This window comes from Carcharodon carcharias, chromosome 8, assembly GCF_017639515.1.
Source record: "Carcharodon carcharias isolate sCarCar2 chromosome 8, sCarCar2.pri, whole genome shotgun sequence".
Taxonomy (NCBI): Eukaryota; Metazoa; Chordata; class Chondrichthyes; order Lamniformes; family Lamnidae; genus Carcharodon; species Carcharodon carcharias.
Genome location: NC_054474.1, coordinates 171095053 through 171121945, shown reverse-complemented (window position 1 = coordinate 171121945; position 26893 = coordinate 171095053). Strand labels below are relative to the sequence as shown.

At 46.3% G+C, this 26893-nt stretch overlaps 1 protein-coding gene across 8 annotated transcripts in view; it reads left to right on the top strand.

The window, feature by feature from the left end:
• LOC121280870 (serine/threonine-protein kinase Nek6-like) overlaps nt 1-26893 on the top strand; it is a 360301-nt gene that overhangs the window by 236972 nt on the left and 96436 nt on the right. For all 8 annotated transcript variants that reach the window (XR_005943736.1, XM_041193187.1, XM_041193189.1 and 5 more), the window contains 2 exons: nt 5838-5946; nt 8521-8628. Coding sequence is in view for 7 of the 8 variants with exons in the window: in XM_041193187.1 (XP_041049121.1) it covers nt 5838-5946; nt 8521-8628 (217 nt within the window). In the remaining variant the exon portion in view is untranslated. The remainder of the gene's footprint in view (nt 1-5837; nt 5947-8520; nt 8629-26893) is intronic.

Sequence of the window (26893 nt, the reverse complement as noted above, 5' to 3'; positions counted from 1 at the left end):
GGGGGTGGGGGGGTGTGGGGGGGGGGTTGGGGGGTGGGGGGTGGGGGGGGGTGGAATCCCTAAAATTGAGAGTGCGCTCTTTTACGCATGCGCACAAAAGAGCGCACGTCTCCCTGAGGCTAAGTGCAGCCTCAGGGAGATCACCTTGACTTTCAACAATATTAAAAATAGAGGAAAGAAAAACCCCTTACATGTCCCCCCATGTGACAATGTCACGTGAGTTGGGACATGTTCATAATTTACATAATAACTTTATTACCACTTTTACAGCCCTACATGAAACCTCATCCCGCCGCTGGATGAGGTTTCATGTATTTTCTATTTGCCGCCGAGGCTCTTGGCCTGCCCACTAAACTTAAGGTTGAACAGGCAGGTCCTTCAATTGCTTCATTGATCCTGTCGATGGCCTCAATTGGCTATTGACAGGTCGGCAGGCGCACAGCTGATTCTGCTGCGCCCCCGCCTTCCTGACAATTTAAATGGGGCGCGGTGATGTCGGGAGTTCCGCCCAACCTCATTCCCCGTCACTTCACACTTTCAGCAAGCGGGCCCCACCCCCGCTCGCTGACGGTAAAATTCTGCCCTGTGTTTCTGTGAGAGGCATTACCCAGCGGTGAGACAGCCAGTGCCAGCTTCACGTCAGCTCCCAGCTGCCATCACAGCTTCACCACCTCAATTCCTTAACCAGCTGCTGTGGTCCAAGCCCTCAGAGGGTTAGAAGAACAATAACCTGTATTTCTGTAATGCCTTTAACATCCTAAAGTACCTCACAGGCATCAAACATAATTATCAAACATAGTTCAACACCAAAGCATGTGAGGAGATATTCGGTTAGACGACCAAAAGCTTGGTCAAAGTAAAGTGTCTTAAAGTAGGTGGAGGACGAAAGGGGGTGACATTTAAGGAGAGAATTCCAGAGCCCATAGATCTTGGCAACTAAAAGCTTGGCCACGATGGTAAACTGCTTAAAACTGAGGTTGCCAGATTAGGTGGAACAGAGATATCTTGGAGGATTGTAGGGCTGGAGAGGCACCTAGATGAATCTCTCGAATAGGTGACGGAAAGGCATGTGTAGGCACACAGAGAAGGAACAGTTTTAAGACTGAGCGTGGCAATACTTTGCACTTTGCAATTGTCGTACGAGAATAGATTGTGATGTGGAGCATTATTTGTCACAGGGGTTGTCATCGTACAGAAAAGGGAGCACTCATCTGATGCTGTCACGTTCACTTAGGCGGTAGGCTTTATTACCCATTTGCTGATCGGATTCTCTTCCCTAAAGAGATCTGGATGGTTTGAATAAAAAGAGAAGAAGCCATCACGTCAACTTGCTGCGTTTTGCGGATTTGCACAGAGGGTCGTACGATTGCTACCACAATGCTATCAGGACATTGAGAGAGTGGAAACTCCTCCTGTTTACGTAGCTCAGCGACCGTCCTGTGACACAGGAAGCCCAAGCGAGCGTAAGCAATGCATTTTAACGCTGCACAACGCCCCATTTTCCTGAGGCAGAACATTTCCTGTGCCACATATACACCACTACAGCATGGGATACAGCGAGGCAATTCCCTCCCCGGTTGCCTGGTTTGTGAGTAAAAGTCAAAGCATTCAGGGCACAGGTTTTGAATTCCGTCAGAGACCCTCCGTTTTGAAAAAGATAATCCTGCAAAGCTGCACTGAACTCAAACAAGCCGGTGAAAGCGGATGTAAATAAATACAGAACCACATCCATATAGAGAGAGCTGAGGAATGTTGCTTGCGTCCAGAGGGCTCTGTATCATTTAGAGATTCTGGAGTGAGAGCTCACCTGGTGCTTCAGTGTGAGGATGCACTGTCTGCTGTGGTACATGCAAATGAAGAAGATTGAATTGCGTTGAACTGATTGATCCCAGTGAAGGGCAATCAGAATCTTACAATTGACTGGAGCTATTCAGTGACTTTCGTTAGAAAATGGTTAAAACCCCTTGGTTAAACCCAAGATGGGTCTCAGCTGTGGTCCTCCCAAATTGCTAGAGTGCTCACAGCTACTGCCCGTGCTCACACTGACGACTCAAGGATTGTTGGCCACTAAAGAACTTCACCCCAGCATAGGTTAGCACCTTTGGACAGGTGGAGAGACAAAAAAGGAGCACAGCGCGGTGACCTTCAACTAGGTTTGATCAGTATCGGTATCTTTTCTGGATGTCCGACAGGGCATCAAGCCAAATGCAAAGGTTATTGGATATATTTCATAATCCATTGCCTTGCGGAGTGCTTATGAAATTAAAGAAGATGGACATTTAAAAATTTAATTGTGCTTCTATTGGGAACTCCCTTTTGCTGAAGATTCCTCATCAGATAAGACAATAATATAACTGCTACTATGGATGTCACTTGGTCCCATTCGGACAATAGTCCATTGCAGTAGCCCATTTGCTATTATCTACCATAGTATGAGCCACTGGTATTAAAGTGCTTGAAAAGTCACTTTCATAGTGTGAAAAGGATTTAATATTGGTTCTAGACAGATTCCTATCTGCCTCTTGTTCCCCCTCATTTTCTTTCTCAGCAGATCTTCTCTACAATCTTTAGTTTGCAGAGATGTTCTAGATATCAGAACCGTCGTTTCGACAGTTTTCACACCTCTGGTGCCCTGGTTGGAACTCCAGAGGGAAACGCGCTCTGTAAGGGAGGGTTCAGTCACAAAGCAGAGCAGAGAAAAGGATTTAAATACTGGCACCAGTCAGGAATCCAAACCTTTAGCAGAGCACTTGTCTTGCGCCGGGGACATACAATTTGTGATTATTTAATAAAGCGGCATAAGATAAAGGGTGGAATCTATGTTGGCAGCGAGGGCATCGCCTGCCCTTTGCAGATCCAGCGAGGGGCCCATGCTGCCTCTCCTTTGGGTCTTATGCCAATCAGGCAGATCCGGGGACACCAGCGGGCATTCCGCCAGAATCAAGTCCCCAGAGGCCAGAGGTGCCACCCATCAAGAGCTGTTGGCCAATCAGTGGCTTGGTTATTGTTGGAACTGCTTCCCCCCTGCCCCCCCCAACCAACACCCCCCCCCCCCCCCCCACCCCCCCCGCCCCCCCCACCTTACAGGAGTCTCAGGGCCCAGGAGAAAGGTAGGCAATGGCGGGGCGGAGAGGGAGGAGGGGTGGTTGAGGGTAGGCAGAGGTTGGTTCTCAGCAGGTAAACCCCCTGCCTGATGCCCTTGCCATCGATGCCTTTGATTGCGGGACCCCCTCCCCCTCCCCCCACACCCAGGTGACAGGTGTCCTGCAGATTTTTCCCAGTCATGCAAACTGCACGTTGGCAAGCCTGCCCGGAGCTGGGTGAATCACAACAATCTCAGGAAGAGGCCCTTGAGTGGTCATTAATTCGGGCCACTGAAGGGTCTTAATTGGCAGCAGGGCGGGAAGGTCAAATTGTGTCCCACAACTGAATTCTGGCAGAGACGGGAATGCAGCGGGATTTAGGCCACCCCGACTAATTAGAGGCCCTTCCCACCTCCAAGCTCGCCACCTTGAGGAGCAGAATGTGCCACCCACAATAGTTGTACGTTCCTTGCTACGGGACCCACATCACACTGCCATTTATCAGGGTTTGGATCGGTTCAGATAACAATTTCTTGTCCGTCATAGCTCTAAGGGAGGACCTCAGAAATGGAAATGGATTTCAGTTACAGCTCATTAATTGAACTTTGTTAAAAAGAAATCCTCAAGAAATCCTCAAATTTTGAGACATTTTAACACAATGCTTTCAAAAGCAGTCTCCCAATAAATATGACTTGCTTATATATCCAGCAGAATTTGCCAGCGACAAACATGGCTTGATTATCAAGTAACAACAGCATACAACAAACGCTTTGTCAAATTTCCTTCAACAGTATTGGCTTTTTAATGAATTATTTATGAAGGATTACAGATTGGTACTCATGGGACATTACTGCATAAACCAAATGAGGAATTAGGTTCTCTTTTAGTTAAATGTCAGCTGATTTAAATAACTATTCCATTGTGAGTATTGAACCTAGTCAGGCAGATGAAAGATAAATAAAAATAAGGGAAAGAGGAATAATTCCACTTTGCTATTGAATAAATCATTTCCAGTCATAATTACCTGTGCGAAATAAAGGAATATTTACACATTTTTTTTGATGTAAGAGCATTTATAAATATACTATTGAATAATTTTAACATTGAGTACATTGTAATAAGGAGTTGAGATCATGGTGTACAATGTCAATAAGGAATACATTGAAATAAGAGGGTTAATGCCTTAATTAAAATAGACATACTTGTTTTCAATACAGCACATTTGAACCCATTAGTTGTTAAAATGTGTACCTTTGATATTATGCTGATGGGATTTATGCCCTTCTTATAAGCAGTAAACCTTCTGTTTATTTTGATGTTCATGATTTTAAATGGTGACCACAACTGCTGAGTGTTTGCTAAGCATCCTTAAATTAGCTGTGGCACTAGTTAAAGAGAACTGTCCTGATGGCTCAGGGATTAAATGGACTAGTCAGTGCAGTATTCAAACAGATCAGGAGCATCCCAGGGCCTGTATTGTCTTAACTGGGATGTTGTTGAAGATTCGTCACTTGGTCAAAGCACATTCTCACCTCACTTGTGCCACTAAATTGATGATCAGAAAAATTAGGAATAAAGATACCTGGAATATCAAGATACCTGGATGGTATCAAGTGATGGATTTTTGGGACCCTTCATTAATTTTTGAAAGTCACTTCGACTCATTTTGGAACCAGTCAAGCACAAAGTACCACCCAGAGACAGTATTATTGATACAGTACCATGTAGAGACAGGACTATGTAAACACAGTACTTTATAAACATAGTACCATATTGAGACAGGACTATATAGACACAGTGCTTTATACACATAGTACCATATAGAGACAAGACTATATAGATAGTACTTCATACACATAGTACCATATAGAGACAGGACTATATAGATAGTACTTTATACACATAGTACCATATAGAGACAGGATTATATAGACACAGTACTTTATACACATAGTACCATATAGAGACAGGACTATATAGACACAGGACTTTATAAACATAGCACCATATAGAGACAGGACTATATAGATAGTACTTTATACACATAGTACACAGGATTATATAGACACAGTACTTTATACACATAGTACCATATAGAGACAGGACTATATAGACACAGGACCATATAAAGGTCTATAATACATTGCTCAATATTCGTTATACTATTGGAAAATCCTTTGGCCCAACAGCCCTGTTTTTCCAATCTTTTTCATTTCTTGGTTAGGCCTAGGCCCATATGAATATCAATATCAGTGACGTTTGATTTGTTCGATTTGATTTAAGAAATTATGAGGCACATGATTTATTAAAATGGCAAAACATGATAATTAGCTTGTCCTGGCACCCAGCAAGAGAACAATGCCTTTAAAATAATTCAATAATTGGCTTCTTACAAACATTTTCCAAGCTGTCTTGAACTAATAAATTAAACCCCACAGATGCTGACTGTATTTCGAGCTATTTTAGTTAATTGATAAAACCTAATTAATCTCACTTCTACCAAATATTTGTGACCAATCCAGAGCACAGCTTCTTCTAATCAAGAGTTTCTCACTAAAATAATTAGAACTCACTCGAGCACCAAATGTTGATCGAGGACGGAATGAGTTAAATGGTAATGCGAATATGAATAATGCTTTTTGTTATGCAACATTTCAGCAATTGCTGCATGAATGGCACTTGTTCCTGGAGTCATAGTGCCTGAGTCTAAACCTCATTGTTTATTCATGCATCTTTTATTCATTATTTCCACAGTACTTCAAAAAGCAAAAGAGACTAATCCCAGAAAGAACGATATGGAAATATTTCGTGCAGCTATGCAGCGCAGTTGAGCACATGCACTCCCGAAGGGTAATGCACAGAGGTAAAAAAAAGACCAAAAAAAAAGCATTCCTTTCCACCAAAAACCAGAGTTCAGTTTACTGGGAGCGCAGGATAAGTTAAGAAAAGCTGTTTGCGACTCTGCTTTATTGATCATGCGGGACGTGTGTGTGTGTGTGTGTGTGTATATGTGTCTGTCTGTCTGTGTGTACGTGGGGAGTGGGTAGCTGCAGGCTACAGGTCCCCAGGGAATGTCCCACATTATAGACACTTCTGTTTCCAACCGTAATGACTGAAGACACCATGCACATTTGATTAGCTTGGTATCTGGTCACAGAAGGCTTAGTGGGGAGAGTCAGGGCATCATTTAATGCTGGGTTGTTTATTCAGTGGGTGTGCAATGACTGGCTACAGAGTCAATGTGCATTGCCTGAATTTAAAGAGGAATTCAAGACTGATTAAAACTCGAAGGGAACACTGAGGTCAGGATTGTGTGGCCCTGCCCACCGCGGGACCCGAAATTCCCACTCAAAAGTCAACAGACCTTTGGCTGGTCCATCAAATTCCACCCCCCGCCCCACCAATGATGATTCCCACCCCCTGGGGGAGAGGACCAGAAAATCCATCTTCAGTCCTTTATTAACTGTATAAACCGTGATCACTCTTTGTTGGTGGTCGGATGGGTAACAGTGCTGGTGTCAGAATTGTCAACTACCCCCACCGCCCCCCCCACTCCCCCAGCTGAGAAGGGGCCTGGAAGCTGCCAAATTTGTCTCCTCCAGGGGAAATTCCCTTTATGCACAAATGTGCAACAAAACGGTAAAGTGGTTCGACAAAAATCACATTTACAGTTCGACACGTTGAGCAGATTCTCCTGGCGGCGAATGAACAGATACTCATCAAGTTCCTCATGCAACTAATTACTCTGAAAATTTGGTGCGAATGAAGGAATTTCCTGGCAGCAGAGACTCATTGCTGTGCTTGAAAAGCAAGCTGCCAATTACATTTAATTTCTCGAAGCCCTTTTGCACATTACTTGGACGGTAAGATTTGGTCGTAAAACCATCACGTACTGAGTGGCACCTTCAGTCTGGTCCAGCTAGTATTTCAATAGTAATGAAATTCCCCTTCACTGTCTTGCCAAACCGATAACGGCTTGAATGACAGACCCGGTGAATCCGCCGGTCTTTCAGCTGACTCTTCTTTCGCCAATCGAGCGTATGGAAATAGCTCACCGTTATAAGCATTTACAACACAAGTCTTCCAAAATCTCTTTAGATTGTCTCTTTCCGGCCCACCTTTAAACATGGGACTGCCGGGCCATCAATGGTTTAGGTGGTAAGTGTACGGCCCAGGTTAGCGCTCAGCCAGTCCGGTCAGGAAAAACCCCGTGTTTGATCTCTGTTCTTGCAGTTAGTTGAATTGCTGCCAGCATCCCTGGACCTGGAAGAGGTGAAAACTGGCCATGGCTCCCAGCTTTGATTGCTATCCAGTGGAGTGCGCCCATTGAGTTATTTCAGCATTGTGAACAACCAAGGGCAGCACTGCAGACATTCTGTCCACACGTAAATTGTCCTAAAAAGTGACCCAGAGGTCATTGGAGTTTCAGATTCATCTCAAGTGTTTGGTGTGCCAGTTGTCTGACTCCTGCTTAGACCAGTGTACTCTATCTTTGGTCTGGGCTTAAATCCAGCGAGTCATTCTTCTGTCAGCATCAAGATGATGCATTCTCAGCCAGTGACCGATGATGCCTTTTCAATTTTCAACTCCTGAAGCGTATCATGACAACGGAATCACCGGTAAATTGTGAATGAAATCGCACAATGGGCTTTGACCCAGATTTTCAACCCCTTTAATGTTTCTGATATTTTCAAATTATACGCTGGCAATTTGGTCACATTCTGCGCATAAGGGGGAATAATAATAAACATTTCAAGAAATGTCCTGTCCTTAACTCTTGTTTTAAGAGTCCTACAATATGGTTACCCACCTTTAAATTTCAAAAATAGCCCAGAGCAGTTAAAAGTCTATTTCTGTTCCAGCAGTTGGACCAAGGTTGGTTGCCACACTCTAGGTTTCGTAACTGATTCACACATTAAATTTACACGATCAGGCTCTAAACGTACCATGGCTCCATCATGACAGATTTGTTAATAGAATATTTAGACCCAGTGCCTTGTTACTTATAAGAATGGATCTGTGACACCACTGAAAGGGACCAACAGTTTGGTTAGTACTACATGATTCAAAATATAATCCAAAACTGATTTAATAGAGCCTAAGCAAAATGGGCTAGTGCTAAAGGTCCTGCATGGCCCTGAAATACCACACAACACTTGTGTATATTGTGCAACGCAGCCTATTGACAATCTGCTTTATACACTACAAGAAGAGTCATAGAAATTTGAATCCATTCTGAGCTCGTGACTGGGAGATGAAAATTATATTATTTATGATATTTATGAACAGGTACAAAGTAACTGTCAAAAATAAACCTTTTGATAAAGCACAGAACATAAACAAATGTCAGCATAATGCAATCATTGTGAAGACTTTGTGGCTTTCTCTTTTAAACCTTTCATTCATTATTGATTGACTCTCTGTTTTTCATTCTTAGACATCAAGCCGGCAAATGTGTTCATAACAGCAACAGGAGCAGTCAAGCTGGGGGACCTAGGGCTAGGACGCTTTTTCAGTTCCAAAACCACAGCAGCACACTCTTTAGGTAAGAAGCAAATGCAGAAAACTGCATCAATTTTTTCATCAAACAATTATTGGCTCAAGTTTTTATATACTCTAGCGAGCCTCTGATTGCGTTACTCTTGTACCTGTCAGAGGACATGTTGCTCCAAGATGACAGGAGCGTTCTACCGCACAATGCACAATGTATTATTCTGCTATGTTTCTTTAAGGCCATGAGGTTTCCTCACCGCAAGTAGATCCATTTACACTTAGATGTCGTTTTTTACTTTTTCTGGAGTGTGGAGGTTGATTTTAAATCCCTGGCAGGAAGAAATGGAGGAATTGAGCAAAGGCTAGAGATTGATTTTAAATCTTGAAAGTCAGGGTAAGAGTAAGGACTGGCTTTGCTTCTTCTTTTCCTGAGCTTTCTTAAAGTTAATTTTGTATCTTATTACAAAAAGTGGGCTCTCGAGTGTGACGATTTCTAGAGTTTTATCCATTTTGTATGTTGTGAGGGAATCCGTGTTTTTAAATTCAATTTGTATTTTTTTGAGGCAGACCCTAACTAAAACAGATACTGAACGGAAAAGGGAAACAGAAAGGGAATTAGAACAGGTAAACATTGAAAGGAAACTGATCTTCCGAGTTTCTAAGGAAACGGAAACAAACTGAGGTTTAGCAACCAAGACTTTTGGCAAACTGAACCTTGTTGGAAGATATAAAAGGACACAGATCATTCCAACCTGGGCAGTAGCAGTTGATGAGTCTACTGGTCTAGTACAGGCAAGCTGAAGAAGACAGAGGTAAGTCCAGAAGCTGAGAATAAGCAAAGATAAAATTGCTGCTGCTGTATCTGTTACTATAAGATAGCATTGGTGGGAATACCCTATCCAGACCCAATTAACCAGATTCTGCAGACATGTGCCATTTGTGGTGAAGACTGTGGAACTTGGATTGGTTGTGTGCTGCTGTTGGCTGGGGGTCAGACTAGGTCTTAGAAGGATAAGAGCTAGAATTCATCATGAGGAAGATAGAGTTTTAAAGACTTATTACTGTGACCACCAAAATCTGAGTGGACTGTTGAGCCATTTCATAAGATCTATCTTCCCTGTATCCACCACTTAATGTGTAATTTATAGTTTATATTCAACCACAATTTGCCAGTTAACTCATGTTTAACCCATGTCAATTTTGGATGTTAAGAGTATAGGATAGATAGTATTTAGTGTTTGCTTTGTTGACTCTTGTGTGGTAAAAGATCTTCTATTTAAAACCATCCGGTCAGCTCAGCTTATAACGAGATGCAGATGTATTACAGTGAAGTTCCCAACGTCCAACAGCAGGAAACGTGGCCCACCATCGATGGGCAGAGCGGACAATTGCAAACTGGTTTCATGATGTTGTGAAACTGATTTTTTGGCCTTCTCACCATATTGTCCGCTCACACTGCCAAACACGCCCACCTCCAATGAGCACAGGGAACTCTGCTTTTAGTATTTCTTTAATATTTAAAAAAAAGTTATTCATCTCTACTGAGATCATAACAAGATGATGCATACATATATATGATGATGCGTGCATCTTTATATATGTATAATATTACATGTAAGTATACTAGTCGATCTTCCATGGCATTGCAAACAAGAAGTAAAGACCAAGAATGACACTGAGTTCAAGCAGAATGGAAGAAATGGGGAATAGAAGGAAGATGTGGGAAAAATGGAGGGAAGAGGAGGGGAGGAAGAGGGAAAGAAAAGAGGAGAACTGAGTGACAGGGCAGTGGGAGTAGAGAGGAGAGAGTGAGGTACAGAGTGGAAAGGAGGGGAAGGAAGAAGAGGACAGGGGAGACGAGCAGGAAGAATTATTTTGGGTGGAGGGGGGTGGGGCATGTGTACAATGGATGTGAATAGGAGAGAAGTGGGAATTGTGGAACTTACCTTATCTGATCTTCCCATTTCACCTTTCCCCTCTGATTCTTCCATATCCATTTCTTTCGCAGTTCCTCATTATTCGCCTGCCCCCTTTCCCAATCACATCCTCATGCATCTTCCATCTTCCTTCCTCATCTTAAATTGATGTACCAAACCAGCCAATTTTTTTTTTACATATATATCCCACCCCTCTCCACCCTCATGTCCACTGCCGAGTGTCCAACAGTTCCACAGCGCTGAGTTGGGAATCAGATATCCAATTTTGCAAAGCGCTGTTGGCATTTCAAATCTATTCACCAGTTAGAGCTAGCAGCTTGTACCCTACTGCAGAGAAACCAGAAAACGTTAGGCAGATTGGTGCAAACAGAGCAGAGTTGGGTAAGAGGCAGTGGGCAGTGCCAACGTGCATTTATTGAGAATAAAACACCAGAGGAGCATTTCTCACACATGTCATATAGTCAGTGGCATCCTACCAGGCTGGATTAGGCTATTGGTTCCCTAACTCTATAACGGTGAAATAAAAGAGTGAATGTGGCACCAATGGGAGATATAAGAGTGCCATGGAATTACATATACAAGTAAATAATGACCCCAAAAACTATTTAAAAATCAATAATAAATGAATCTTGGAGCAAATCCAGGTCAGTCCTGGAGCTAGTAATGGCAAAGAGGGATCTCAACTCCGCCTCGGACTTTCAATCTATAATCCTTAAACATGGTAAAAATCAATAAAAATGTATTTTGAATAAAATGTTTTTTCAGAAAAGAAGCTTATCACCCGACGTGGGGCTTGACACACTGAGCTAACCCGGCTGTGACACACTGAGCTAACCAGGCTGTAACACACTGAGCTAACCCGGCTGTGACACACTGAGCTAACCAGGCTGTAATACACTGAGCTAACCAGGCTGTGATACACTGAGCTAACCAGGCTGTGATACACTGAGCTAACCAGGCTGTAATACACTGAGCTAACCAGGCTGTGACACACTGAGCTAACCAGGCTGTGACACACTGAGCTAACCAGGCTGTAATAGACTGAGCTAACCAGACTGTAATACACTGAGCTAACCCGGGGGTGACACACTGAGCTAACCAGGCTGTAATACACTGAGATAACCAGGCTGTAATGCACTGAGCTAACCCGGCGATGACACACTGAGCTAACCAGGCTGTAATACACTGAGCTAACCAGGCTGAGACACACTGAGCTAACCAGGCTGTGACAAACTGAGCTAACCAGGCTGTAATACACTGAGCTAAGCAGGCTGTGACACACTGAGCTAACCAGGCTGTGACACACTAAGCTAACAAGGCTGTAATGCACTGAGCTAACCAGGCTGTGACACACTGAGCTAACCAGGCTGTGACACACTGAGCTAACGAGGCTGTGACACACTGAGCTAACCAGGCTGTGACACACTGAGATAACCAGGCTGTGATACACTGAGATAACCAGACTGTAATGCACTGAGCTAACCAGGCTGTAATACACTGAGCTAACCAGGCTGTAATACACTGAGCTAACCAGGCTGTGACACACTGAGCTAACCAGGCTGTAATACACTGAGCTAACCAGGCTGTGACAAACTGAGCTAACCAAGCTGTAATACACTGAGCTAACCAGGCTGTGACACACTGAGCTAACCAGGCTGTGACACACTGAGCTAACAAGGCTGTAATACACTGAGCTAACCAGGCTGTGACACACTGAGCTAACCAGGCTGTGACACACTGAGCTAACCTGGCTGTTATACACTGAGCTAACCAGGCTGTGACACACTGAGCTAACCAGGCTGTGACACACTGAGCTAACCAGGCTGTGATACACTGAGCTAAACTGGCTGTGACACACTGAGCTAACCAGGCTGTGATACACTGAGATAACCAGGCTGTAATGCACTGAGCTAACCAGGCTGTAATACACTGAGCTAACCAGGCTGTAATACACTGAGCTAACCAGGCTGTAATACACTGAGCTAACAAGGCTGTAATACACTGAGCTAACCCGGATGTGACACACTGAGCTAACCAGGCTGTAATACACTGAGCTAACCAGGCTGCAATACACTGAGCTAACCAGGCTGTAATACACTGAGCTAACCAGGCTGTGACACACTGAGCTAACCAGGCTGTAATACACTGAGCTAACCAGGCTGTGACACACTGAGCTAAACAGGCTGTAATATACTGAGCTAAACAGGCTGTAATACACTGAGCAAACCAGGCTGTAATACGCTGAGCTAACCAGGCTGTGACACACTGAGCTAACCAGGCTGTAATACACTGAGCTAACCAGGCTGTGACACACGGAGCTAAACAGGCTGTAATACACTGAGCAAAACAGGCTGTGACACACTGAGCTAACCAGGCTGTGACAAACTGAGCAAACCAGGCTGTAATAAACTGAGCTAACCAGGCTGTAATATACTGAGCTAAACAGGCTGTAATATACTGAGCGAACCAGGCTGTAATACACTGAGCTAACCAGGCTGTAATATGCTGAGCTAACGAGGCAGGAATACACTGAGCTGACCAGGCTGTGATACACTGAGCTAACCAGGCTGTAATACACTGAGCTAACCAGGCTGTGATACACTGAGCTAACCAGGCTGTAATACACTGAGCTAACCCGGCGGTGACACACTGAGCTAACCAGGCTGTAATACACTGAGCTAACCAGGCTGTAATACACTGAGCTAACCCGGCGATGACACACTGAGCTAACCAGGCTGTAATACACTGAGCTAACCAGGCTGAGACACACTGAGCTAACCAGGCTGTGACAAACTGAGCTAACCAGGCTGTAATACACTGAGCTAACCAGGCTGTGACACACTGAGCTAACCAGGCTGTGACACACTAAGCTAACAAGGCTGTAATGCACTGAGCTAACCAGGCTGTGACACACTGAGCTAACCAGGCTGTGACACACTGAGCTAACCAGGCTGTTATACACTGAGCTAACGAGGCTGTGACACACTGAGCTAACCAGGCTGTGATACACTGAGCTAACCTGGCTGTGACACACTGAGCTAACCAGGCTGTGATACACTGAGATAACCAGGCTGTAATGCACTGAGCTAACCAGGCTGTAATACACTGAGCTAACCAGGCTGTAATACACTGAGCTAACCAGGCTGTGACACACTGAGCTAACCAGGCTGTAATACACTGAGCTAACCAGGCTGTGACACACTGAGCTAACCAGGCTGTGACACACTGAGCTAACAAGGCTGTAATACACTGAGCTAACCAGGCTGTGACACACTGAGCTAACCAGGCTGTGACACACTGAGCTAACCAGGCTGTTATACACTGAGCTAACCAGGCTGTGACACACTGAGCTAACCAGGCTGTGACACACTGAGCTAACCAGGCTGTGATACACTGAGCTAACCTGGCTGTGACACACTGAGCTAACCAGGCTGTGATACACTGAGATAACCAGGCTGTAATGCACTGAGCTAACCAGGCTGTAATACACTGAGCTAACCAGGCTGTAATACACTGAGCTAACCAGGCTGTAATACACTGAGCTAACAAGGCTGTAATACACTGAGCTAACCCGGCTGTGACACACTGAGCTAACCAGGCTGTAATACACTGAGCTAACCAGGCTGCAATACACTGAGCTAACCAGGCTGTAATACACTGAGCTAACCAGGCTGTGACACACTGAGCTAACCAGGCTGTAATACTCTGAGCTAACCAGGCTGTGACACACTGAGCTAAACAGGCTGTAATATACTGAGCTAAACAGGCTGTAATACACTGAGCAAACCAGGCTGTAATACGCTGAGCTAACCAGGCTGTGACACACTGAGCTAACCAGGCTGTGACACAATGAGCTAACCTGGCTGTGACATACTGAGCTAACCAGGCTGTAATACACTGAGCTAACCAGGCTGTAATACACTGAGCTAACCAGGCTGTGATACACTGAGCTAACCAGGCTGTGATACACTGAGCAAACCAGGCTGTGACACACTGAACTAACCAGGCTGTAATACACTGAGATAACCAGGCTGTGATACACTGAGCTAACCAGGCTGTGATACAATGAGCTAACCCGGCTGTGACACACTGAACTAACCAGGCTGTGACACACTGAGCTAACCAGGCTGTAATACACTGAGCTAACCAGGCTGTAATACACTGAGCTAACCAGGCTGAAATACACTGAGGTAACCAGGCTGTGACACACTGACCTAACCAGGCTGTAATAGACTGAGCTAAGCAGGCTGTGACACACTGAGCTAACCAGGCTGTGACACACTGAGCTAACCCGGCTGTGATACACTGAGCTAACCAAGCTGTGACACACTGAGCTAACCAGGCTGCAATACACTGAGCTAACCAGGCTGTGACACACTGAGCTAACCAGGCTGTAATACACTGAGCTAAACCGGCTGTAATACACTGAGCTAACCAGGCTGTAATACAATGAGTTAATCCGGCTGTAATACACTGAGCTAACAAGGCTGTAATGCACTGAGCTAACACGGCTGTGACACACTGAGCTAACCAGGCTGTGATACACTGAGCTAACCCGGCTGTGACACACTGAGCTAACCAGGCTGTAATACACTGAGCTAACCAGGCTGTGACAAACTTAGCTAATAAGGCTGTAATACACTGAGCTAACCCGGCTGTGACACACTGAGCTAACCAGGCTGTTATACACTGAGCTAACCCGGCTGTGACACACTGAGCTAACTAGGCTGTAATACACTGAGCTAACCAGGCTGTGACAAACTTAGCTAACCCGGCTGTAATACACTGAGCTAACCAGGCTGTAATACACTGAGCTAACCAGGCTGTGACACAGTGAGCTAACCAGGCTGTGATACACTGAGCTAAACAGGCTGTAATACACTGAGCTAAGCAGGCTGTAATACACTGAGCTAACCAGGCTGTGATACAATGAGCTAACCAGGCTGTAAAACACTGAGCTAACCAGGCTGTAATACACTGAGCTAACCAGGCTGTTATACACTGAGCTAACCAGGCTGTAATACACTGAGCTAAGCAGGCTGTAATACAATGAGCTAAACCGGCTGTGACACACTGAGCTAACCAGGCTGTAATACACTGAGCTAACCAGGCTATAATACACTGAGCTAATCAGGCTGTGACAGACTGAGCTAACCAGGCTGTGACACACTGAGCTAACCAGGCTGTGATAAACTGAGCTAACCAGGCTGTGACACACTGAGCTAACCAGGCTGTACTACAGTGAGCTAACCAGGCTGTGACACACTGAGCTAAACAGTCTGTGATAAACTGAGCTAAACAGGCTGTAATACACTGAGATAACCAGGCTGTGACACACTGAGCTAACCAGGCTGAGACACACTGAGCTAACCAGGCTGTGACACACTGAGCTAACCAGGCTGTAATACACTGAGCTAACCAGGCTGTAATTCACTGAGCTCACCAGGCTGTGACTCACTGAGCTAACCAGGCTGTGACACACTGAGTTAAACAGGTAGTAATACACTGAGCTAACCCGGCTGCAATACACTGAGCTAACCAGGCTGTAATACACTGAGCTAACCAGGCTGTAATACACTGAGCTAACCAGGCTGTGACACACTGAGCTAACCAGGCTGTTAAACACTGAGCTAACCAGGCTGTTATACACTGAGCTAACCAGGCTGTAATACACTGAGCTAACAGGGCAGTAATACAGTGAGCTAACCAGGCTGTAATACACTGAGCTAACCTGGCTGTGACACACTGAGCTAACCAGGCTGTAATACAATGAGCTAACACGGCTGTAATACACTGAGCGAACCCGGCTGTAATTCACTGAGCTAACCCGGCTGTAATACACTGAGCTAACCAGGCTGTAATACACTGAGCTAACAAGGATGTGACACACTGAGCTAACCCGGCTGTGATACACTGAGCTAACCAGGCTGTGACACACTGACCTAACCAGGCTGTAATACACTGAGCTCACCAGGCTGTGGTACACTGAGCTAACCAGGCCCTGATACACTGAGCTAAACAGGCTGTAATACACTGAGCTAACCAGGCTGTGACACACTGAGCTAACCAGGCTGTAATAAACTGAGCTAACCAGGCTGTGATACACTGAGTTAAACAGGCTGTAATACACTGAGCAAACCAGGCTGTGACACACTGAGCTAACCAGGCTGTGATACACTGAGCTAACCAGGCTGTAACACACTGAGCTAACCAGGCTGTGATACAGTGAGCTAACCAGGCAGTAACACACTGAGCTAACCAAGCTGTGACACACTGAGCTAACCAAACAGTAATACACTGAGCTTACCCGGCTGTGACACACTGAGCTAACCAGGCTGTGACACACTGAGCTAACCAGGCTGTGACACACTTAGCTAACCAGGCTGTAATACACTGAGCTGACAAGGCTGTAATACACTGAGCTAAACAGGCTGTGACACACTGAGCTAACCAGGCAGTAATACACTGAGCTAAGCCGGCTGTGATAAACTGAGCTAACCAGGCTGTGACTCACTGAGCTAACCAGGCTGTAATACACTGAGCTAACCAGGCTGTGATACACTGAAATAACCAGGCTGTGATACACTGAGCTAACCAGGCTGTGACACACTGAGCTAACCAGGCTGTGACACACTGAGCTAACCAGGCTGTGACACACTGAGCTAACCCGGCTGTAATACACTGAGCTAACCCGGCTGTAATACACTGAGCTAACGCGGCTGTAATGCACTGAGCTAACCAGGCTGTGACTCACTGAGCTAACCAGGCTGTAATACACTGAGCTAACCATGCTTTGACACACTGAGCTAACCAGGCTGTAATAAACTGAGCTAACCCGGCTGAGACACACTGAGCTAACCAGGCTGTTACACACTGAGCTAACCAGGCTGTAATACACTGAGCTAATCAGGCTGTAATACACTGAGCTAACAAGGCTGTAATACAGTGAGCTAACCAGGCTGTGACACACTGGGCTAACCAGGCTGTTATACACTGAGCTAACCAGGCAGTAATACACTGAGCTAACCAGGCTGTAATACACTGAGGTAACCTGGCTGTGACACACGGAGCTAACCAGGCTGTAATACAATGAGCTAACCCGGCTGTAATACACTGAGGGAACCCGGCTGTAATTCACTGAGCGAACCCGACTGTAATACACTGAGCTAAACAGGCTGTAATACACTGAGCTAACCAGGCTGTGACACACTGAGCTAACCCGGCTGTGATGCACTGAGCTAACCAGGCTGTGACACATTGACCTAACCAGGCTGTAATACACTGAGCTCACCAGGCTGTGGTACACTGAGCGAACCAGGCTGTGATACACTGAGCTAAACAGGCTGAAATACACTGAGCTAACCAGGCTGTGACACACTGAGCTAACCAGGCTGTAATACACTGAGCTAACCAGGCTGTGATACACTGAGTTAAACAGGCTGTAATACACTGAGCAAACCAGGCTGTGACTCACTGAGCTAACCAGGCTGTAATACACTGAGCTAACCATGCTTTGACACACTGAGTTAACCAGGCTGTAATAAACTGAGCTAAACCGGCTGTGACACACTGAGCTAACCAGGCTGTTACACACTGAGCTAACCAGGCTGTAATACACTGAGCTCACCTGGCTGTAATACACTGAGCTAACAAGGCTGTAATACAGTGAGCTAACCAGGCTGTGACACACTGAGCTAAACAGGCTGTTATACACTGAGCTAACCAGGCTGTAATACACTGAGCTAACAAGGCTGTAATACACTGAGCTAACCTGGCTGTGACACACTAAGCTAACCAGGCTGTAATACAATGAGCTAACCCGGCTGTAACACACTGAGCGAACCCGGCTGTAATTCACTAAGCGAACCCGGCTGTAATAAACTGAGCTAACCAGGCTGTAATACACTGAGCTAACCAGGCAGTGACACACTGAGCTAACCCGGCTGTGATACACTGAGCTAACCAGGCTGTGACAAACTGAGCTAACCAGGCTGTAATACACTGAGCTCACCAGGCTGTGGTAAACTGAGCGAACCTGGCTGTGATACACTGAGCTAAACAGGCTGTAATACACTGAGCTAACCAGGCTGTGACACACTGAGCTAACCAGGCTGTAATACACTGAGCTAACCAGGCTGTGATACACAGAGTTAAACAGGCTGTAATACACTGAGCAAACCAGGCTGTGACACACTGAGCTAACCAGGCTGTGATACACTGAGCTAACCAGGCTGTAATACACTGAGCTAACCAGGCTGTGATACACTGAGCTAACCAGGCAGTGACACACTGAGCTAACCAGGCTGTGACACACTGAGCTAACCAGGCAGTAATACACTGAGCTAACCCGGCTCTGATACACTGAGCTAACCAGGCTGTGACACACTGAGCTAACCAGGCTGTGACACACTTAGCTAACCCGGCTGTAATACACTGAGTTAACCAGGCTGTAATACACTTAGCTAACCAGGCTGTGACACACTGAGCTAACCAGGCTGCGACACACTGAGCTAACCAGGTAGTAATACACTGAGCTAACCCGGCTGTGATAAACTGAGCTAACCAGGCTGTGACACACTGAGCTAACCAGGCTGTAATACACTGAGCTAACCAGGCTGTGATACACTGAAATAACCAGGCTGTGATACACTGAGCTAACCAGATGTGACACACTGAACTAACCAGGCTGTGACACACTGAACTAACCAGGCTGTGACACACTGAGCTAACGCGGCTGTAATACACTGAGCTAACGCGGCTGCAATACACTGAGCTAACGCGGCTGTGACACACTGAGCTCACCAGGCTGTGACAAACTGAGCTAACAAGGCTGTAATAAACTGAGCTAACCAGGCTGTAATATACTGAGCTAAACAGGCTGTAATATACTGAGCGAACCAGGCTGTAATACACTGAGCTAACAAAGCTGTAATACGCTGAGCTAAAAAGGCTGTAATACACTGAGCTAACCAGGCTGTGATACACTGAGCTAACCAGGCTGTAATACACTGAGCTAACCAGGCTGTAATACACTGAGATAACGCGGCTGTAATACACTGAGCTAACCAGGCTGTGACACACTGAGCTAACCAGGCTGTGACACACTTAGCTAACCCGGCTGTAATACACTGAGCTAAACAGGCTGTAATACACTGAGCTAACCAGGCTGTGACACACTGAGCTAAACAGGCTGTGACACACTGAGCTAACCAGGCAGTAATACACTGAGCTAACCCGGCTGTGATAAACTGAGCTAACCAGGCTGTGACACACTGAGCTAACCAGGCTGTAATACACTGAGCTAACCAGGCTGTGATACACTGAAATAACCAGGCTGTGATACACTGAGCTAACCAGGCTGTGACACACTGAACTAACCAGGCTGTGACACACTGAACTAACCAGGCTGTGACACAATGAGCTAACCCGGCTGTAATACACTGAGCTAACCCGGCTGTAATACACTGAGCTAACGCGGCTGTAATGCACTGAGCTAACCATGCTTTGACACACTGAGCTAACCAGGCTGTAATAAACTGAGCTAACCCGGCTGAGACACACTGAGCTAACCAGGCTGTTACACACTGAGCTAACCAGGCTGTAATACACTGAGCTAATCAGGCTGTAATACACTGAGCTAACAAGGCTGTAATACAGTGAGCTAACCAGGCTGTGACACACTGAGCTAACCAGGCTGTTATACACTGAGCTAACCAGGCTGTAATACACTGAGCTAACCAGGCTGTAATACACTGAGCTAACCTGGCTGTGACACACGGAGCTAACCAGGCTGTAATACAATGAGCTAACCCGGCTGTAATACACTGAGGGAACCCGGCTGCAATTCACTGAGCGAACCCGACTGTAATACACTGAGCTAAACAGGCTGTAATACACTGAGCTAACCAGGCTGTGACACACTAATCTAACCGGGCTGTGATGCACTGAGCTAACCAGGCTGTGACACATTGACCTAACCAGGCTGTAATACACTGAGCTCACCAGGCTGTGGTACACTGAGCGAACCAGGCTGTGATACACTGAGCTAAACAGGCTGAAATACACTGAGCTCACCAGGCTGTGACACACTGAGCTAACCAGGCTGTAATACACTGAGCTAACCAGGCTGTGATACACTGAGTTAAACAGGCTGTAATACACTGAGCAAACCAGGCTGTGACTCACTGAGCTAACCAGGCTGTAATACACTGAGCTAACCATGCTTTGACACACTGAGTTAACCAGGCTGTAATAAACTGAGCTAAACCGGCTGTGACACACTGAGCTAACCAGGCTGTTACACACTGAGCTAACCAGGCTGTAATACACTGAGCTCACCTGGCTGTAATACACTGAGCTAACAAGGCTGTAATACAGTGAGCTAACCAGGCTGTGACACACTGAGCTAAACAGGCTGTTATACACTGAGCTAACCAGGCTGTAATACACTGAGCTAACAAGGCTGTAATACACTGAGCTAACCTGGCTGTGACACACTAAGCTAACCAGGCTGTAATACAATGAGCTAACCCGGCTGTAACACACTGAGCGAACCCGGCTGTAATTCACTAAGCGAACCCGGCTGTAATAAACTGAGCTAACCAGGCTGTAATACACTGAGCTAACCAGGCTGTGACACACTGAGCTAACCCGGCTGTGATACACTGAGTGACCAGGCTGTGACAAACTGAGCTAACCAGGCTGTAATACACTGAGCTCACCAGGCTGTGGTAAACCGAGCGAACCTGGCTGTGATACACTGAGCTAAACAGGCTGTAATACACTGAGCTAACCAGGCTGTGACACACTGAGCTAACCAGGCTGTAATACACTGAGCTAACCAGGCTGTGATACACAGAGTTAAACAGGCTGTAATACACTGAGCAAACCAGGCTGTGACACACTGAGCTAACCAGGCTGTGATACACTGAGCTAACCAGGCTGTAATACACTGAGCTAACCAGGCTGTGATACACTGAGCTAACCAGGCAGTGACACACTGAGCTAACCAGGCTGTGACACACTGAGCTAACCAGGCAGTAATACACTGAGCTAACCCGGCTGTGATACACTGAGCTAACCAGGCTTTGACACACTGAGCTAACCAGGCTGTGACACACTTAGCTAACCCGGCTGTAATACACTGAGTTAACCAGGCTGTAATACACTTAGCTAACCAGGCTGTGACACACTGAGCTAACCAGGCTGCGACACACTGAGCTAACCAGGTAGTAATACACTGAGCTAACCCGGCTGTGATAAACTGAGCTAACCAGGCTGTGACACACTGAGCTAACCAGGCTGTAATACACTGAGCTAACCAGGCTGTGATACACTGAAATAACCAGGCTGTGATACACTGAGCTAACCAGATGTGACACACTGAACTAACCAGGCTGTGACACACTGAACTAACCAGGCTGTGACACACTGAGCTAACGCAGCTGTAATACACTGAGCTAACGCGGCTGCAATACACTGAGCTAACGCGGCTGTGACACACTGAGCTCACCAGGCTGTGACAAACTGAGCTAACAAGGCTGTAATAAACTGAGCTAACCAGGCTGTAATATACTGAGCTAAACAGGCTGTAATATACTGAGCGAACCAGGCTGTAATACACTGAGCTAACCAGGCTGTAATACGCTGAGCTAAAAAGGCTGTAATACACTGAGCTAACCAGGCTGTGATACACTGAGCTAACCAGGCTGTAATACACTGAGCTAACCAGGCTGTAATACACTGAGATAACGCGGCTGTAATACACTGAGCTAACCAGGCTGTGACACACTGAGCTAACCAGGCTGTGACACACTTAGCTAACCCGGCTGTAATACACTGAGCTAACCAGGCTGTAATACAATGAGCTAACCAGGCTGTGACACACTGAGCTAAACAGGCTGTGACACACTGAGCTAACCAGGCAGTAATACACTGAGCTAACCCGGCTGTGATAAACTGAGCTAACCAGGCTGTGACACACTGAGCTAACCAGGCTGTAATACACTGAGCTAACCAGGCTGTGATACACTGAAATAACCAGGCTGTGACACACTGAACTAACCAGGCTGTGACACACTGAACTAACCAGGCTGTGACACACTGAGCTAACCCGGCTGTAATACACTGAGCTAACCCGGCTGTAATACACTGAGCTAACGCGGCTGTAATGCACTGAGCTAACCATGCTTTGACACACTGAGCTAACCAGGCTGTAATAAACTGAGCTAACCCGGCTGAGACACACTGAGCTAACCAGGCTGTTACACACTGAGCTAACCAGGCTGTAATACACTGAGCTAATCAGGCTGTAATACACTGAGCTAACAAGGCTGTAATACAGTGAGCTAACCAGGCTGTGACACACTGAGCTAACCAGGCTGTTATACACTGAGCTAACCAGGCTGTAATACACTGAGCTAACCAGGCTGTAATACACAGAGCTAACCTGGCTGTGACACACTGAGCTAACCAGGCTGTAATACAATGAGCTAACCCGGCTGTAATACACTGAGGGAACCCGGCTGCAATTCACTGAGCGAACCCGACTGTAATACACTGAGCTAAACAGGCTGTAATACACTGAGCTAACCAGGCTGTGACACACTAATCTAACCGGGCTGTGATGCACTGAGCTAACCAGGCTGTGACACATTGACCTAACCAGGCTGTAATACACTGAGCTCACCAGGCTGTGGTACACTGAGCGAACCAGGCTGTGATACACTGAGCTAAACAGGCTGAAATACACTGAGCTAACCAGGCTGTGACACACTGAGCTAACCAGGCTGTAATACACTGAGCTAACCAGGCTGTGATACACTGAGTTAAACAGGCTGTAATACACTGAGCAAACCAGGCTGTGACTCACTGAGCTAACCAGGCTGTAATACACTGAGCTAACCATGCTTTGACACACTGAGTTAACCAGGCTGTAATAAACTGAGCTAAACCGGCTGTGACACACTGAGCTAACCAGGTTGTTACACACTGAGCTAACCAGGCTGTAATACACTGAGCTCACCAGGCTGTAATACACTGAGCTAACAAGGCTGTAATACAGTGAGCTAACCAGGCTGTGACACACTGAGCTAAACAGGCTGTTATACACTGAGCTAACCAGGCTGTAATACACTGAGCTAACAAGGCTGTAATTCACTGAGCTAACCTGGCTGTGACACACTGAGCTAACCAGGCTGTAATACAATGAGCTAACCCGGCTGTAACACACTGAGCGAACCCGGCTGTAATTCACTAAGCGAACCCGGCTGTAATACACTGAGCTAACCAGGCTGTAATACACTGAGCTAACCAGGCTGTGACACACTGAGCTAACCCGGCTGTGATACACTGAGCTAACCAGGCTGTGACACACTGACCTAACCCGGCTGTAATACACTGAGCTCACCAGGCTGTGGTAAACTGAGCGAACCAGGCTGTGATACACTGAGCTAAACAGGCTGTAATACACTGAGCTAACCAGGCTGTGACACACTGAGCTAACCAGGCTGTAATACACTGAGCTAACCAGGCTGTGATACACTGAGTTAAACAGGCTGTAATACACTGAGCAAACCAGGCTGTGACACACTGAGCTAACCAGGCTGTGATACACTGAGCTAACCAGGCTGTAATACACTGAGCTAACCAGGCTGTGATACACTGAGCTAACCAGGCAGTGACACACTGAGCTAACCAGGCTGTGACACACTGAGCTAACCAGGCAGTAATACACTGAGCTAACCCGGCTGTGATACACTGAGCTAACCAGGCTGTGACACACTGAGCTAACCAGGCTGTGACACACTTAGCTAACCCGGCTGTAATACACTGAGCTAACCAGGCTGTAATACACTTAGCTAACCAGGCTGTGACACACTGAGCTAACCAGGCTGCGACACACTGAGCTAACCAGGCTGTAATACACTGAGCTCACCAGGCTGTAATACACTGAGCTAACAAGGCTGTAATACAGTGAGCTAACCAGGCTGTGACACACTGAGCTAAACAGGCTGTTATACACTGAGCTAACCAGGCTGTAATACACTGAGCTAACAAGGCTGTAATTCACTGAGCTAACCTGGCTGTGACACACTGAGCTAACCAGGCTGTAATACAATGAGCTAACCCGGCTGTAACACACTGAGCGAACCCGGCTGTAATTCACTAAGCGAACCCGGCTGTAATACACTGAGCTAACCAGGCTGTAATACACTGAGCTAACCAGGCTGTGACACACTGAGCTAACCCGGCTGTGATACACTGAGCTAACCAGGCTGTGACACACTGACCTAACCCGGCTGTAATACACTGAGCTCACCAGGCTGTGGTAAACTGAGCGAACCAGGCTGTGATACACTGAGCTAAACAGGCTGTAATACACTGAGCTAACCAGGCTGTGACACACTGAGCTAACCAGGCTGTAATACACTGAGCTAACCAGGCTGTGATACACTGAGTTAAACAGGCTGTAATACACTGAGCAAACCAGGCTGTGACACACTGAGCTAACCAGGCTGTGATACACTGAGCTAACCAGGCTGTAATACACTGAGCTAACCAGGCTGTGATACACTGAGCTAACCAGGCAGTGACACACTGAGCTAACCAGGCTGTGACACACTGAGCTAACCAGGCAGTAATACACTGAGCTAACCCGGCTGTGATACACTGAGCTAACCAGGCTGTGACACACTGAGCTAACCAGGCTGTGACACACTTAGCTAACCAGGCTGTAATACACTGAGCTAACCAGGCTGTAATACACTTAGCTAACCAGGCTGTGACACACTGAGCTAACCAGGCTGCGACACACTGAGCTAACCAGGTAGTAATACACTGAGCTAACCCGGCTGTGATAAACTGAGCTAACCAGGCTGTGACACACTGAGCTAACCAGGCTGTAATACACTGAGCTAACCAGGCTGTGATACATTGAAATAAAAAGGCTGTGATACACTGAGCTAACCAGACGTGACACACTGAACTAACCAGGCTGTGACACACTGAACTAACCAGGCTGTGATACACTGAGCTAACCCGGCTGTGACAAACTGAGCTAACCAGGCTGTAATAAACTGAGCTAACCAGGCTGTAATATACTGAGCGAACCAGGCTGTAATACACTGAGCTAACCAGGCTGTAATACGCTGAGCTAACCAGGCTGTAATACACTGAGCTAACCAGGCTGTAATACACTGAGCTAACCAGGCTGTGACACACTGAGCTAACCAGGCTGCGACACACTGAGCTAACCAGGTAGTAATACACTGAGCTAACCCGACTGTGATAAACTGAGCTAACCAGGCTGTGACACACTGAGCTAACCAGGCTGTAATACACTGAGCTAACCAGGCTGTGATACACTAAAATAAAAAGGCTGTGAGACAATGAGCTAACCAGATGTGACACACTGAACTAACCAGGCTGTGACACACTGAACTAACCAGGCTGTGACACACTGAGCTAACTCGGCTGTGACAAACTGAGCTAACCAGTCTGTAATAAACTGAGCTAACCAGGCTGTAATATACTGAGCGAACCAGGCTGTAATACACTGAACTAACCAGGCTGTAATACGCTGAGCTAACCAGGCTGTAATACACTGAGCTAACCAGGCTGTAATACACTGAGCTAACCAGGCTGTAATACACTGAGCTAACGCGGCTGTAATACACTGAGCTAACCAGGCTGTGACACACTGAGCTAACCAGGCTGTGACACACTTAGCTAACCCGGCTGTAATACACTGAGCTAACCAGGCTGTAATACACTGAGCTAACCAGGCTGTGACACACTGAGCTAAACAGGCTGTGACACACTGAGCTAACCAGGCAGTAATACACTGAGCTAACCCGGCTGTGATAAACTGAGCTAACCAGGCTGTGACACACTGAGCTAACCAGGCTGTAATACACTGAGCTAACCAGGCTGTGATACACTGAAATAACCAGGCTGTGAAAAACTGAGCTAACCAGGCGGTGACACACTGAACTAACCAGGCTGTGACACACTGAACTAACCAGGCTGTGACACACTGAGCTAACCCGGCTGTAATACACTGAGCTAACCCGGCTGTAATACACTGAGCTAACGCGGCTGTAATGCACTGAGCTAACCATGCTTTGACACACTGAGCTAATCAGGCTGTAATAAACTGAGCTAAACCGGCTGAGACACACTGAGCTAACCAGGCTGTTACACACTGAGCTAACCAGGCTGTAATACACTGAGCTAATCAGGCTGTAATACACTGAGCTAACAAGGCTGTAATACAGTGATCTAACCAGGCTGTGACACACTGAGCTAACCAGGCTGTTATACACTGAGCTAACCAGGCTGTAATACACTGAGCTAACCAGGCTGTAATACACTGAGCTA